We start from the raw sequence: 15,327 nt of genomic DNA, 5'->3' as shown, positions 1-15,327 counted from the left end.
TGACGCCCTTGGGGAAAACTCACCACCTCAAAACAAAAAAAATTCCTTCCAGTAGCACCTTAAAGACCAAGTAAGTCAGTTCTTGGTATGAGCTTTCGTGTGCATGGACACTTCTTCAGATACACTGAAACAGAAGTTTCCAGACCCTTCTATATAGTGAGAAGGTGGGGAGGGGTATTACTCAGAAGGGTGGTGGGAATGGGTGATTGGCAGATAGCTGTGATGAGCCTGTTGACGACTCTTAACGACTGCAATAGGTCTTACAGGAAGAAGGGAGGGGTGAAAAGGTGAAAAATGGCTTTGTCATGTATAATGAGATAAGAATCCAAGGTCTTTGTTCAGACCAGGTTTCTCAATGGTTTTAAGTTTGGTGATAAGTTGTAATTCAGCAGCTTCTCTTTCCAGTCTACAGAAGTGTGCATGCACACGAAAGCTCATACCAAGAACTGACTTAGTTGGTCTTTAAGGTGCTACTGGAAGGAATTTTTTTTGTTTTGACTATGGCAGACCAACACGGCTACCTATCTGTAACTCACCACCTCAAGTACGGGGAACCCTCAGCCTTCCAGAGGTTGCTGAACTACAACTCCCATTATCCCTGGCCTCAGGCCACGCTTGCCGGGGCTGATGGGAGTTGTAGTTCATCAACATCTGGAGAGCCAGAAGTTCCCCACACCTGCGCATCTCTTGGTTTCAGGCACAGAACTTCAAGCCAAATTAACCCAGAATATGAGACTCTGTGGATCTCATTACAATTTCCCCCCCTACAAAAGCTTTGTATACATTTCTCCCAGTTGCCTTTGATTGTTCTCCCAGAGTCTGACTAAAAAAATAAAATAAGTGTTAGGCTACGAAGAATCTCTATTTCTCTATGTAGAAACCGTTTAATCATTCTATGCCCTTTTTAAATGTGGGGGCTTTGGGGGGGTATTGTGTTGTTGTTGTTTTTATTTTGATTATGGATTTTGTGGTTTTATAGTTTGATTTTATTCTGTAAACAGCCCCAAGACCTGCGGGTATAGGGCAGTATATAAATTCAATAAATAATAATAATTACAAACCCTAAGCAGCACACACAAAAACTGTATTTACCAATAATCACTCAATAATATACTTTTCTGTGAAAAGAAACCTGAGAGGTGGAGTAGGAATTCTGCCAAATCCCAGTGCCAGATACGTAAGAGGGAGAACCAGTTTAGGGTGCAGAACCACTCCAGATCAGGCGCAAGGAGGGCTCTGCACATACAGCCAACAACATGGGTTGGGGAAGGGTTTCTAAGGACTGTGGTGGAAGAGGTGCTGAGCTTGCAGAAGGTGGCAGGCTGGAGAATATACCTCCAAGACAAAACATTTTTCCCCATACAGGGCGTGTGTTCATGGATATGCTCTTACAGACTCTTTTGGACACTGTCCAGTTATGAATTATTGGAAAAAAGGCTGACTAACTGGGAATCTGCTTTGAGCCTCTGTACTGAACCCCTAAAGGGAATTTTCTCCCCCAGAGGCAAGTCTGTCTGCACCCTCTGCAAGGCATGCATGTGTATTATTAGAGAATAGGCGAGACAACAGGGAGGCAGAATTAAATTCCCGTAGAACCAGAACTTCAGGATTAGATCAGAGGACATATTTATTTTGTGTGCGTGAATGTCACACTCATGCCTATTAACTTACTTTTTCTATGACTCTAGATTGGATTCTTAATAAATGTGCAATTATCTGTTACTGTTCTGAATTCTATTGTGTTGTTTTGCTTAGTGGGGGGTGCAAACCACTATTCGGAATAAGGCATTTTATAGGGTACAGTGGGTGGTGGCACCAGGGATGGGTTTACGAAACCAAGGGAGAAGAGGAACAAAAAACTTTAGGATCCACTACTCTAGACAGCAGGATGTGGGTGGCGCTGTGGGCTAAACCACAGAGTCTAGGGCCTGCTGATCAGAAGGTCAGTGGTTCAAATCCCCGCAACGGGGTGAGCTCCCGTTGCTCGGTCACTGCTCCTGCCAACCTAGCAGTTCAAAAGCATGTCAAAGTGCAAGTAGATAAATAGGTACCGCTCCGGCGGGAAGGTAAACTGCGTTTCTGTGTGCTGCTCTGGTTCGGGAGAAGCGGCTTAATCATGCTGGCCACATGACCCAGAAAAACTGTCTGTGGACAAACGTCAGCTCCCTTGGCCTATAGAGCGAGATGAGCGCTGCAACCCCAGAGTCGGCCACAACTGGACCTTATGGTCAGGGGTACCTTTCCCTCTACTCTAGACAGCAGGATGTGCTGAGAATCCTCAGCTTAAAGGAAGACCCTTGAGAAAGGTGAAATGAGCAGCATGCGGCAAAAACCAGGGACTCACCAGCCTGTCCCGGTCATCCTGCAGAGCAGACAAGGCCTTCTTGAGGCTGGGCACTTCGGCGAGGCTGCCGGAACTGCCGGTCGCCGACTGCAGCTTGGCCTCCTCCACTTTGCGGGCCTTCTCCAGCTCGCCCAGCAGTCGGTCTCGCTCGCCCTGCAGGCTGGCCATGGCCTTGGAAAAGGACTTGACCTGGCCAGAGGCCCCCTCCAGCTCGGAGGCCAGGCGAACCACCTCGGCGTCTTTGACCTTGAGCTGGTGGCCGAGCTTCTCCAGCCGTGCCAGGAGACCCTTCTCTTCCGTCAACTTCTGGAGGGCCGCCAGTTCGGAGGCCAAGGTGTCTCGCTGCTCCGCGAGGCTCTTCTGCTCCTCCTGGAACCGAGCCTTCTCCTCCTGGAGGCTCTGAACCAGCAACCGCTGTTCTTCCAAGTCTGCCGAATACTTCTTCTCCACGGTGCGGAGCTCTTCGTTGCACTCGTCCCAGCTGTCCTGGAGCGAGCTCATGGCTTTCCCAAAGGACTGGACTTGGGCCTTCAGGTCCTGGTTCTCCTCTGTGACAGCCAAGAGGCTCTGCTCCATTTCGAGGAGGTCTTTGGCCAGCTCGGCCACCCGCTCCTCCGCCGTCTCCGTCTCGTTCCGCATCAGCCCGGCGTTGTGGTGCAAGCTCTTGAGCTCCGCCTTCATCTGGGCTTCCGCCTCCTGCATCTTGCGGCTGGTGCTCTGCCGGAGCAGGGCCAGCTCCTCCTCCAGCTCCGCCGCCTGCCTCCGGGCGAGCGAGAGCTGCCCGCTCAGCTCCTCCGCTTCCTCCCCCTTGCCCAGCAGCTGCGCCTGCAGCTCCAGCAGGGGCCCATCCTCGCGCAGGGCCGCCACCTCGCTCTGCGCCCGGGAGAGGGAGGCCGCAAGCAACTCTGCCTGCTCCCCCAGGCTGCGCTTCTCCAGCCGCAGGGCCTCCGCCGCGCGCTCAGACTCCCGCAGCTGTTCCTCCAGCGCCCGGATGCGCTCCAGCTGGGTCTTCAGCAGCTGCTTCTGCTGGCTGTCCTTGATGGAGAGCAGCTGGTTCAGGTCTTGGCGGTAGCGCACCAGCTCGGCGTCCAGCTTGGCGTTCTCGGCGTGCAGGTCGTCCACGCGGCTGTGGAGGCTCCGCAGCTCCCCCTTCAGACGGTTGTTCTCGGCCGCCGCCTCTTGGATCAGCTGGTCCTTCTCCAGGATGGCCGCCAGGTGCCGCTGCTCCAGCTGGCGGTAGTCGGCCAGGACCCGCTCCCGGTCATCCTGCAGGGAGGACATGGACTTGGTGAAGGAGTCCAGCTGGGCCTTGTGGCGCTTGCTCTCCTCCTGGGTGCTCTGGAGCTTCCTGCCCAGCTGCTCCACCTTCTCCAGGGCTTTTACCTTCTCGGCCTCCGAGGCTGCCCTCTCCTCTCCCGCCTGGCTGATCCTGGCCTCCAGCTCCTTCAGCTCCTCCTGGTGCTGCCGCTGCAGCTCTGACATGGCAGAGGAAACGGCCTCTTCCTTGGCGGCCACCAGGCTGATGATCTTCTGGTCCGTGACGCTCATCTCCACATGGAGCCTGTCCGTCAGGTCCTTGGATGCCCGCAGGTCGGCCTCCAGCTGCTCCCGACTCAGCCGGCTCTCTCGCAGGTCGGCCTCTTGGCTTTTCGCTGTGGCCGCCAGCCTGTCCACCTCCTCCAGGCACTTCGTGAAGGAGTCCTGCAGGCCGGCCAGCTTCTCGCTCTGGCTCTGGAGCTGCGCTTCCTGTTTCTGGATCTTGTCCTGGGAGTCTCGGAGCAGCCGCTGGGCTTCCTCCAGCTGCATCACCAGCCCCCTTTTCTCCTCCTGGAGCGACTCGGCTTCCTCCAGGAGACGCTGGTGCTCCTTCTGGGCTGTGGAGTCCTGTGCCGATTTGCTGTGTTCCAGGCTGCGAAAGCAGAGAAGGGCAGGATCAGACACAAAGCAGGAAAGTCCTCTGCCTGTCCTCACTTCCTAATCAATAAACACACAAGACGTAACTAGCTGTACATTTGAAAAAATGATATATACTATTCATTGTATTGTAGATTTCAACAACAGCAGCTGCTACTATGCTATAAGATCCACTGTCCTGTGATATCATATATGGTATGTACGGTTGCTGACAATTTTTATATTATTTTTGCTGTAAAAATGTGTGAGATTGCAATATTGTATTTATTTGCATTACCTAGAGTTTGTACTACTGATGAAGCCCAAGATGGCAAAACAAGACTAATATTCCGAAAATCCTTGTCTTAGACTCTGTGAAAGGATTCTGTGGAACTGCAACAACCTTTCCTGTGGATTGTTGGGACTCCATGAACAGACAGGTGGAATAGACACTTTCACATATGCATAACTGATTAGAGAATGAACTGATCCACTGGGTCTTCTATGTTTTTCGTTGACCTTTATGAGCTACTTCTGTTGAAATGTACAATTCAATACAATAAATAGTATATATCATTTTTTCAAACATACAGCTGGTTACATCTTACGTGTTTGTTGAATATGTTTCACGTAACCAGAGGTTTGTTGTTGTTTTGTCCTCACTCCCCATCAAAAGCAGACAGGATCCCACGGCTAACAGAAGATTCATAAAGTAATCTAGCCAACGAATCCCATGGGGCCAAGCTGGAAGGTGTGCAGAAGATGGAAGGGTCTGGAAACTGAGCCTTATGAGGAACGGTTGAGGGAGTTGGGGGTGTTTAGGCTGGAGAAGACACAGAGGGGCTGTCAATGGAAGCGTGAGAAGCTTGTTTCCTGCTGCCCCGGAAGGTAGAACCTGAACCCATGGATTCAGGTGACAAGAAAGGAGATTCCAGCTAAACATTCCCCCCCCCCCTCAAAAAGTGGTGGGCTCTCCTTCCCTGGAGGTTTTCAAAAAGAGGTTGGACGGCCTTCTGTCAGGGATTCTTCAGTTGATATTCCTGCGTTGCAGGGAATTAGATTACCCTTGTGGGTCCTTTCCAATTCTACAGCTATTGTTCTATGAACTCCGGATGAAACTAGAGCAGGGGTCAGCAACCTTTTGCAGCAGGGGGCCGGTCCACTGTCCCTCAGACCTTGTGGGGGGCCGGATTACATTTTGGGAGGAAATGAACGAATTCCTATTCCCCAGAAATAACCCAGAGATGCATTTTAAATAAAAGGACACATTCCGCTCATGTAAAAGCACGCTGATTCCCGGACCGTCCGCGGGCCGGATTGAGAATGCGATTAGGCCGCATCCGGCCCCCGGGCCTTAGGTTGCCTACCCCTGACCTAGAATAAAGCCAACATGTTGGCGGAAATGACTGGCAGAATCCAAGACCTGGGAGAAGAGTTGGTGGAAGAAGATTGGAAGAAATTTAAAGACTATCTGCAAAAACACTGTAAAATTAATGAATGTTAAAATGATGTTGGATTGAAAATAAGTGGTATTAGCAACAAAGTTAATAAGAATATGCAAAAATGAATTGATAATGGATGAAAATATAGAGTTATAATATGTTAAGATAAAGAGTTAAGATAAATGAAAGAGGGTAAGGATTTGCTGAATGGATTATATAAACTGGGAACACAAAAAGGGGAGGTGTGAGGAGGTCAAGGAAACAAGCTAATGAGTTCAAAGTTATAAAAAATGGATTTGTTTTTAACTTCTTTTTTCTATTTTTTCGTTTTCTGTATTTTGTATTTTTACTTTTTTTTCTTTTTGCTTTTTTATGTATTTTTGTATTTATGACTTTGTAAAATCTTAATAAATATTCTTACACTAGAATAAAGCCAACATGGGGGGAATGAATGTAACAGCTGTGGTTGGACTACAACTCCCATCATCTCTGACCAGTGGTGCTGCTAGCTATGGACGATGGGAGCTGTAGTCCAAGAACAGCTCTAATCACTGGACCACAACCCTTCCCTGTACACTCAGGGTCTTTGGGGAAGGGGGCAGCCACCCCCTTCCTCCCAGCGCCACCCTTCTTTACCTGGCGATGCGGCTCTGCAGGTCCTCCACCTGGGCTGCCATCTGCTTCGCCTGCTCTTCCAAGGTGGCACAGGCCTGCTCCCGGGCGCGCACCTCCTGCTCCTTCTTCTCGATGGCCTCGCTGAACTTCTTCTCCCACTGCCTGGACTCGTCGATCACGCGGTCCCTGTCGTCCTGCAGGGAGGACATGCTCCGGGTGAAGGCAGCCAGCTGGGCCAAGGTGTGGTTCAGGCTGCCTTGCAGCTGCTTGGCCTCCTGGTCCTTCTGGCGCAGGGATTCCCGCAGGTCCCGCGCTGCCGCCTCCAAGCGGGCCTGCTCCCTCTGCAGGGCCTGCAGCCTCTCCTCCATGTTCCTCGCCTCCTTCGAGTGCTTGTCCTTCTCCCGCTCCAGCCGCCTCTCGAGGGCCTTCTCCTTCGCCCTCAGCTGCGCTTGGACCTCTGCTTTGCTCGCTTGGAGCTCCTCTCTGGCCTTCAGGCTCTCGGCCAAGACTCTGGCCGCCTCGCTCTGAGTATCATCCAGCGAGACTCTGCAGGCGGCCAGCTCTGCTTGGGCCTTCTGGGTGTCCTCTTCGGCCTTGGCCAAGCTCTTCCTGGCGGCATCCAGCTCCTTCTGGAACTCACTCTGGACAAACTCCAGGGCCTTGATGGTCTTCTCCAAGCTGCTGCTTTTCTCCTGGCTTTTAATGCAGCCTTTCTGCAGCTCCTTCACCTCCTGCTGCTTCGCCCTCAGCAGCTCCTGGAGCTCCTTCACCTGTGCCCGGCCGTTGTCGCCCTTCCAGGCACCTTTCAGCTTCTCCACGTGCTCTTTCTTCCTCTCTGCATCTGCCTTCTCCTGCAAGAGATGCCGTTTCTCATCCTCCAAGCGGTCCAAGGCCCCTCGAAGGCTCTCCACCTTGCTCAGGAGCTGCTGGTTGTTGCTCTGCAAGTCCGCCACGTCCTGCTGGTAGTTTCCGATGCTCCCGTTCAGCTCCGCCAGCTGGTTCATGAGCCTCTCCTCCAGATCGTCCTTCTCGGCCTCCAAGGCCTTCTTCAGCCTCAGGGCTCCGGCAAGCTGCTCCTCCGTTTGCTGGCCAGCTTGCTCCATCTCGAGGACCTTCTCCTGAAGAGCTTCCACTTCCTGGCCTTTGGCAGCCAACAGTCCCTCCAGCACTTTCTTCTCCTCGCTCAGGGTCTCCACATCCCTCCGGACCCTGCTCAGCTCCTTCTCCGCCACCTGCCTCTTCTCCTCCAGGTCTGCAACTTGTTCAGTGAATTGCTGCAGGGACCCATTTGTTTCGTCACGAGGAGGGCTGGCTTTGCAGATTTCGTCTTCCTGTGTGGGAGTGGCTTCTGGAGGCTGCCAACGTGATCCTGAATCTACCTGAGCCTCTAGGGGCTCCACCAAGGAGCTGGAAGTGACTTCCTCACTTTTCGTTGCCGCCACCACCTCCTCCTCTTTCACATGTGCTTTGCTTTGCAGCGCCTGCCTCAAGTCCTGGATCTGCTGGCTCAGGGCGTCCTTCTCAGCCTTGAGAACCTCCAGCTGGCTGGAAAGGGATTTGCAGTCCTGCCTGGAGCTCTCCAGCTCTTCTCGGAGGTCGCCGCCTGCCCCTTCTGCCCCTTCTGGGCAACCGTCTGCAGGATGGATCTCCGCCCTCAACCGCTCGTTCTCCTCCTCCAGCTCCAGGATCTTCTGCTGCTTGGACTTGGCAAACTTCCGCATCTTCTCCCGCATCCCCTCCATCTCCTGCTCAGCCCCCTGCAGGCGGGCATCCGCCTCCCTCTTCTCCGCCTCCACTCCCTTCAGCTTGAGGAAGAGCTCCTGCTTCTCCTGCCGGACGCCCTCCACCACCCGCTGCATCCTCTCCGCCTCGTCGCTGACATTCTCGTACGACTGCAGGAGGGTCTCGTATTCCGCCTGCAGCTCCGCGTGCTTCCGCTGCCACTCGGAGAGCTCCTGGGCTTGGGAGCGCCGCAAGGCGTCCGCCTCCTCCTCCAGCCGGGCCTTCTCCTGGGTCAGGCCCTCTAGGGCCAGCTTCAGGCTCTCGCAGGAGCTGGAGACATTCTGGTTCTCCACCAGGGCTCTGTCCACTTCCGTGATGAGCTTCTCCCGCTCCTCTCCGAGGGCCGCCAGCCTCTCCCCAAGGGCCTCCTTCTCCTTCCCCAGCTCGGAAGCTCGGCTCTCTGCCTCCGAGAGGAGGCGCGACGTCTTCTCCAGAGCAGCCTTGGTGCCGGCCAGCTCCTCCTTCAGGGCCTTGCTCTCCTTCAGCACCTCCTTCCTGGAGATGAGTGCAGCCTGCAGTTTCCTTTGCAGCTGGCTCTTGGACTGCTCCTCGGCGGCCACCACTTCCGACTTCTGCTGGGCTTCAGCCTCCAGGCGCTGGGACCGCTCCTTGCTCTGGGCCTCCTCCAGCTGTCCTTGCAGGGCCTTGAAGGCCTCCTCTCTCTCCTGCAGCACCGCCTGCAGGCCACACAAAGACTCGCTTTTGTCCACTAGCTGAGCATTGAGGTGTTCAATTTCTTCCTTGCTGGCCAGCTGCTTCTGCTCTTCTAAAGCTGCTTGGTGAAGCCTCAGGCCCTCTTGCCTGGCAGCCTCGGCCTGGCTCTCCTCCAGCTCTCGCCCAAGGCTTGCTGCACGGGTTTCGGCCTGGCGGCAGGCTTCCTTCACTGTTTCCAACTCAGCTACCAACTGCCCGACTTGCTCCTGGAGCTGCAGAGCTGCCTCAGACTTGCTCCTGAGCTCCCCTTCCAGGTGCCTGACCTGGGCTTCCAGCTCCCCTTTCTCAGCCTTGAGCTTCTCAAGGTCTGCCTTGAGTGCTTCCACAGCTGCAAAATCTTCAGCCGCTATGGAGCTTCCGGGGGCCGGATCTTCAGGAGGGAGAGAGGCCTTCTCCAGGGCCTGGCTCAGATCCTGGAGCTGACCCTGCAGCTTCTCCTTCTCTCGGCTCTGCTGCTCAAACTGCTCCTGCAGGAGACCGTAGTCGTCCTTCTGCTGCTTGAGCTGCTCGCGGTGATGGCGGTTCTTCTCCTGGGCCTTCTTGATGGTGTCTTTGCGGGAGGCCAGGGCTTCCTGGAGCTTCTTCTGCAGCTGCTCCCTCTCCTGCTCCAGAGCACAGATCCTCTCCTCCAGAGCACCCCTCGGCTCTCCTTCCAGGCTGGGTTCAGCAGTGCTGTCTGACGGAGGATGAGCAGGAGGAATGGCGGAGACCTCCGTGCTCTCTCTGGCTGGTGCCTGTTTCTCAGGGGCTGAGCTGCAGCCCTCAAGTTCAGCTCGCAGGGCACCGACGAGGAGGTCCTTCTCCTGCACACTCTGCCGAAGCTCCCCAACCGCAGCCTGCAGCGCAAGCAGAGCGGACTCCTTTTCCCCCAAGATGCGCTGCAGCTCGGCCTCCTTTTCCGGAACCAGCTGGCCCAGAGAAGCGGCCCTGCCTCGCCTTGCAGGGTGCCCGTTGCCTTCTGCGCTTACGTTGCTCTCGGGGGGTGCCTCTTCCTCTCCATCCTTACGGGCCTCTGGGACTCTGGGCCCAGGTCCTGCAGGCTCCCCGCTCCCCGCTTCCAGTGCCTTCTCCAGTTTGTGGACCTTCATCAGGAGCTCCTTCCTGCTGACAAGAGCCGCCTGCAGCTTCTTCCGGACGAGCTCGTTTTCCTTCCGCAACGCTTCCGCCTCCTCACTGGTGGGTGAAGATCTCTCCTCTAGCTGCTCAGGCACCTTCTCCTCCTCCTCTGTCCCCACGCCCTGCTCTCTCGTCTCCTTCCTTTCTGCCACCAGACTCAGCTGTTCCGTCAGGCTCGCCAGCTCCTTCCCCAGCAAGAACTTCTCCTCGTTCAGCTGCACTATCCGGCTTGACATGCCCATGCTGACTTCCGCCATCCGCTGCTCCCGCTCCGCCACGTCCAGCCGCAGCCTCTCCACCTCGGCAGCGCTCTCCGAGAGGAGCCCCTGCAGCCAGGCGGCCTCCGACTCCTTCGACGCGAGGCTCTGGGAGAGCTCCTCGGCCTTGGCGGAGGCCTCCTGCAGCCGTCCTGACAGCGCCTGCCTTTCCTGCTCCCCCTCCTCAAGACAGCCTCTCAGGCTCCTCCCCTGCAGGTCCTGCTCCGCCAGGCGGCGCTGCGTCTCGTCCAGGTCCTTCTGCAGAGCGGCAATTTTCACCTCCTTGGACTTGGCCTCGTTCTGCAAGCTCTGGAGCTGCTCCTGCAGCAGGGCCAGCTGGGACGCCCCGCTCTGGTGGTCGGAGAGCCGCCGCTTCTCCGAGTCGGCCAGGTCCCCTTCTAGCCGCCTCACCTGCTCCTCCAGCTCCTTCTGCTGGGACAGGAGCTGATCCCTCTCGGCACGGAGAGTGTCCACGGCCCCAGAGGAACCCTCTGCCAGCTGCTGGAGCAGCCTGATTTCTGTCTCTCTCTCTTCCAAGACCCCCTTGTGGAGCTCCTCTGCTTCCTGCTGGCTTGCATGCAGCCTGGCAATTTCGAGATGCAACCTTTCCAGTCCTTGCTTTGCTGGAGAAGGCTCCTTAGCTGCTTCTCTGTCCTCTGTGGAGAGGTCGTCTTTCCCCAAGAGTGTCTCCGGAAGGGGAGAGGACTCCTCCTGAATTTCTACGGTGACCAGCGAGCTGCTGCTCGAATCACTCTGGATGAGGACCACCCCGTCTTCTTCTCCGCCGCTGGCTTGTGGCTCCCCTGGCGGCGGAGGCTCAACTCCTGCAGGGTCCTGAAGCTGCCTCTTCAGGAACGCAATCTCTTCCTGCGCCTCCTGCATCTCCAGCATCAAGGCGGACAGATCTTTGTGTTTCTTTGCAGAAAGGTAGTCCAGGACCCCAGGGGGGGTGTTGTCCGTGGCCTCTGGGCTGGGCTGAAATGAGGAAAGGGGGGAGTTTAGTTCTCCAGCAAGGCAAAGTTTGAGGAATGAGCACAGCAGAGGGAATCAGAGCTCCCATCTCTGCCACCTCCCCCCATGACTGTAGCACGGGGATGACAGGGGGCCTATTTTTATTATTATTATTATTATTATTATTATTATTATTATTATTATTATTATTATTATATCGGTCCTGTATACCTGAAGGAGCGTCTCCACCCCCATCGTTCAGCCCGGACACTGAGATCCAGCGCCGAGGGCCTTCTGGCGGTTCCCACATTGCGAGAAGTGAGGCTACAGGGAACCAGGCAGAGGGCCTTCTCGGTGGTGGCGCCCACCCTGTGGAACGCCCTCCCACCAGATGTCAAAGAGATAAAGAATGACCTGACATTCAGAAGACATCTTAAGGCAGCCCTGTTCAGGGAAGTTTTTAATATGTAATGCTGTACTGTTTTTAACACTGATTGGGAGCCGCCCAGAGTGGCTGGGGAAACTCAGCCAGATGGGAGGGGTATAAATGATAAATTTATTATTATTATTATTATTATTATTATTATTATTATTATTATTATTATTATTATTTTGAGCATTTGTACCCTGCTCGTTGACTGAAATGCTTCCACGGTGGCTTACATACAATCAAGACAAGACAGTCCCTTGCTAACCAAACACAACACACAAGGGGAAAGGGACAGGGAGGGAAGAGGAAAAGTATTGCAGGGCTTTTGTTAAAAAAAAAGAGAGAGAGATAATTCAAGAAAGCAAATCCAGGAGATGGAAGCGGGGCGGGGGGGGGGTGGTTCTGGTTCCTACCTGAGCTAAGGCAACAGGATCATCTGGTGAGCAGAGGCCTTCAACGCTGTTGCTTCCCAGACCGTCAGGCACACCTAGCCAAAGAACACAGGAGAGAGTCAGCTGCAGAAAAAGCCAGCTTTGTGGCACTTTCAACTATTTGAAAGTTTTAAATTATTGCTATTGATTTTTCAAAGTGACAGTTTTGACCTACAAAGCCTTAAACGGCTCAGGACCGCAATACGTCAAGGATCCCCTCTCTCCATATGAACTGACTCAGTCCCTGCCATCATCCTCCGATGCCCTTCTTTGTGTGCTCCCTCCGTGAGAGGTCCCGAGGCCTTTTCTGTGGTGGCTCCCCACTTGTGGGAAGGCGAGAGCAGGCCACCCGAGGCCCCTCCACCTGCGCCCTGAGTGCCTCCCCACCTCAATGCCTGCAACACACAGCTTCGAGATGCTTACTGCCAGGCCCAGGGGAGGGGTCATCAACTCCAGACGGCAGCCCCAAAGCCCCCTGAGATTGCATTTCAATGCCTGTTTCAGCACAGCTGACCTTCTGGGGGAAAAGAGAAGAGAAAGGGAAGCGTTTTATTATTATTTATTTTATAAAATTTGTATACTGCTCGATTGTAAAAAAAAACACAACTACCAAACACCTCAAAGCAGCTTATACAAAAAAAAAAAGAAATAATAAATTAAGAACAATAAATTTAAACTTTCAAAATAACCATGGGCTAAAAGCAGATTAAAATTCGTATCTACTTTCTAAAGATCTGAGCAGGCTTGTCTAAACAACAATGCTTTTAGCAGTCGCCAAAAAGAGTTTGGTGACGGCGCTACCGGCTATCAATCGGCAGGGAGTTCCAAAGTGTAGGTGCTGCCTTACTAAAATATCGAGTTTTTTGTCCCACTTGTAACAGCGGCAGCTCTGCCGATTGAAGCGGAGGACTAGGCATGTGTGGGGTAAGCTGATCTCATAGGTAAACTGGTCTTGAGTTTTACCAACCACCAGACTGGCTTCAGCACTAGAAACTGTCTCCCTTGCAGAAAAACCCACATCAAGGGGACAAGCCGACTGTATATGAAGAATTCTCATAACCTCAGCTTGGTGCTCCCTTTTTAACGCAGCTTTGTTTTTCCTAGTGAATTTGTTCCCCTCCTGCAGCAACCATTTGCCACACCCTCAAAGCTCCTCGCGAGAAGCCTTTCTACTGCCCTTCCAGACTGTTGTGACTCATCACTGACCAAATCTCATGGCTCCCCTGCCTGCAGATAGGAGGATATTTTGCTCTGCTGAGCCTGAAGCCTGGGGGGAAACCAGGCTGGGGGGAAACCTCAGCAGACCCCTCCACAAGGCAAGTAACCCTCAAGAGCTGGGCTTCCTCCGACAGCAGTGGCAAGTTTGTGATGCCAGAATTCAGGGTTCAGGGGAGCCAATTGCAGCACAGTAAGCCACACTTGGCATAACTTTCAGACATCTTTGCGTCACTCTCAGTCATTTCTACAGAACTCCTTTCATAGATTTGTGGCTATTGTCTGTTTGGAAACCACTTTGAGTTTTTTACAACCATCAGGCGGAATATAAATTTTATGAAACAAAATAATAATAGTTTTATGGTTCGCTTTAATCTACTGGTCGGACACTTGCTCCTAAAAAGACCCCCAAGATGTCATTTTGATAAGTGTTCCTTCAAATGCCAATGATAAACATATCGTATTTTTCCGTCTATAAGACCCCCCCATGTATAAGACGCCCCCTATTTTGGGGGACTCAGATTTAAGAAAATGGGGGGAGATGGCCCAGAGTATAAGACGCCCACTAATTTTTGACATTATTTTTTAGGGGAAGGAATCTAGTCGTATACATGGAAAAATAGGGTATATGTGTGTGTGTGTACACATATACAAACACACACATATGAATGATGTCTGAGCTACAAGAAAAAAAATGAGAAGTCGTTAATGCGAATACAGCAGGAGTTTCTCATTCACGACAGGTGAAAAGGAGAGCTGTTCTTTGCCAGTGGAAATTAGAGGCAGGTGTGCATTTTGGCTCTCCCGAAGAACCGTCTGGCTGCAGAGGGGCCAGGGAACAGCAACGGCTTGCCAAGAGAAAAAGCTGAGAGCATGAAAGATACTCTGCACATGCAAAATGTATGCCTGGTCTGCCCCGCAGAGGAGCTTAAGGTCTATGAATAACCATAGTTTAGAGGTCCTGGGCCCTAAGGAAGTCAGACTATCCTCCACCAGGGCCAGGGCCTTCTCAGTGATGGCTCCGACCTGGTGGAATGCTCTGTCCCATGAGACCAGGGCCCTGCAGGATTTAACCTCCGTCCATCGGGCCTGTATTCTGCCTGGCTTTCAACTTGAACTTAGCCTGATCTTTTATTCCCCTTCCTTCCCTCCCCTTTTTATGAAGATTACCCGCTCTGGGATCCCACAGCTAATTCTCCCCTGGTCTCCTCGCTGGCCCAAATAGAACTAATTTAGCCAGCTAGCCCTGGTGTTCATCTAATGTTTATTGGATGGATTTCCCCCCTAAATTGATTTCTGAATTCTGAATTTATTGTTATTCACGTTTTATACTGGATTTTATGCTGTTTTTTGTTGCATCAATTCAGTGTTTTAAATTTGTTGTTAGCCGCTTGAGCCCGGTTTTTTGAACCAGGAAGGGCGGGGTATAAATAAAAAGTTATTATTATTATTATTATTATTATTATTATTAGCCATTTATGGCTCTGCTCTGCCTCAAAACCAGAGGCAGCGATGCTTCTGAATTCCAGTTGACGGAAGGCACAGGAGGGGAGAGGACTCTTGCGCTTGGGTCTCCTTGCAGGTTTCCCTTGGGGGTACCCGGTTTGCCACTGGGAACAGGATGCTGAACGAGGTCATTTGTCTGACCCAACAGGTGCTGGAGAAAATAATAATTTTATAAAACTGCATTTTGATTGTTCCGTTTTGAGTCTATGGCCTAGCTAAACTGAAAAGGCCCGTACCTGTCTTATACAGTACAGAACTAGATGCTTTTAGGTACTGTACGTGGTACCTATGAAAGAGTAAACTGTTAGAATCCATTGTGGCCGTTGTATATGCATGAAAAGAGAATCAGCTAGGCATGGCAATTGCAATCAATCTTCAATTGTTTTGTAGACAGATGAAAGGGGACATTGGAAGACTTAACGAACAGGAAAATTTGTTGTTAGCCGCTCCCTGAGCCTGGTTTCTGAACCGGGAAGGGTGGGGTATAAATAAAAATTTATTATTTATTATTATTACAATACGTAAGGCAAACACAAGGGGAGAAGGGTCACCTCTGAGGATGCAACAGCAGTGCTCTGAAAGCCCAGTTAAGAGGGTGGGCAAAACTCCAGGTGAAATTCCTAAGTGTTCT

The 15,327-nt window shown here is 52.6% G+C and overlaps 1 protein-coding gene across 3 annotated transcripts in view; it reads right to left on the bottom strand.

The window, feature by feature from the left end:
- GOLGB1 (golgin B1) overlaps positions 1–15,327 on the bottom strand; it is an 88,290-nt gene that overhangs the window by 54,193 nt on the left and 18,770 nt on the right. For 2 of the 3 annotated variants that reach the window (XM_083699696.1, XM_083699694.1), the window contains exons 12-15: positions 12,399–12,492; positions 11,958–12,031; positions 6,316–11,138; positions 2,345–4,253 (exon numbers count right to left, since the gene is read on the bottom strand). In XM_083699696.1, coding sequence (XP_083555822.1) covers positions 2,345–4,253; positions 6,316–11,138; positions 11,958–12,031; positions 12,399–12,492 — 6,900 coding nt within the window. The remainder of the gene's footprint in view (positions 1–2,344; positions 4,254–6,315; positions 11,139–11,957; positions 12,032–12,398; positions 12,493–15,327) is intronic. The other variant, XM_083699695.1, reaches the window with a different exon arrangement.

Source organism: Podarcis gaigeae, assembly GCF_964106915.1.
Source record: "Podarcis gaigeae genome assembly, chromosome: 10".
NCBI classification, from domain to species: Eukaryota; Metazoa; Chordata; class Lepidosauria; order Squamata; family Lacertidae; genus Podarcis; species Podarcis gaigeae.
Note: the sequence above shows the minus strand (reverse complement) of the source record. Positions and strands in the feature narration are given on the sequence as shown.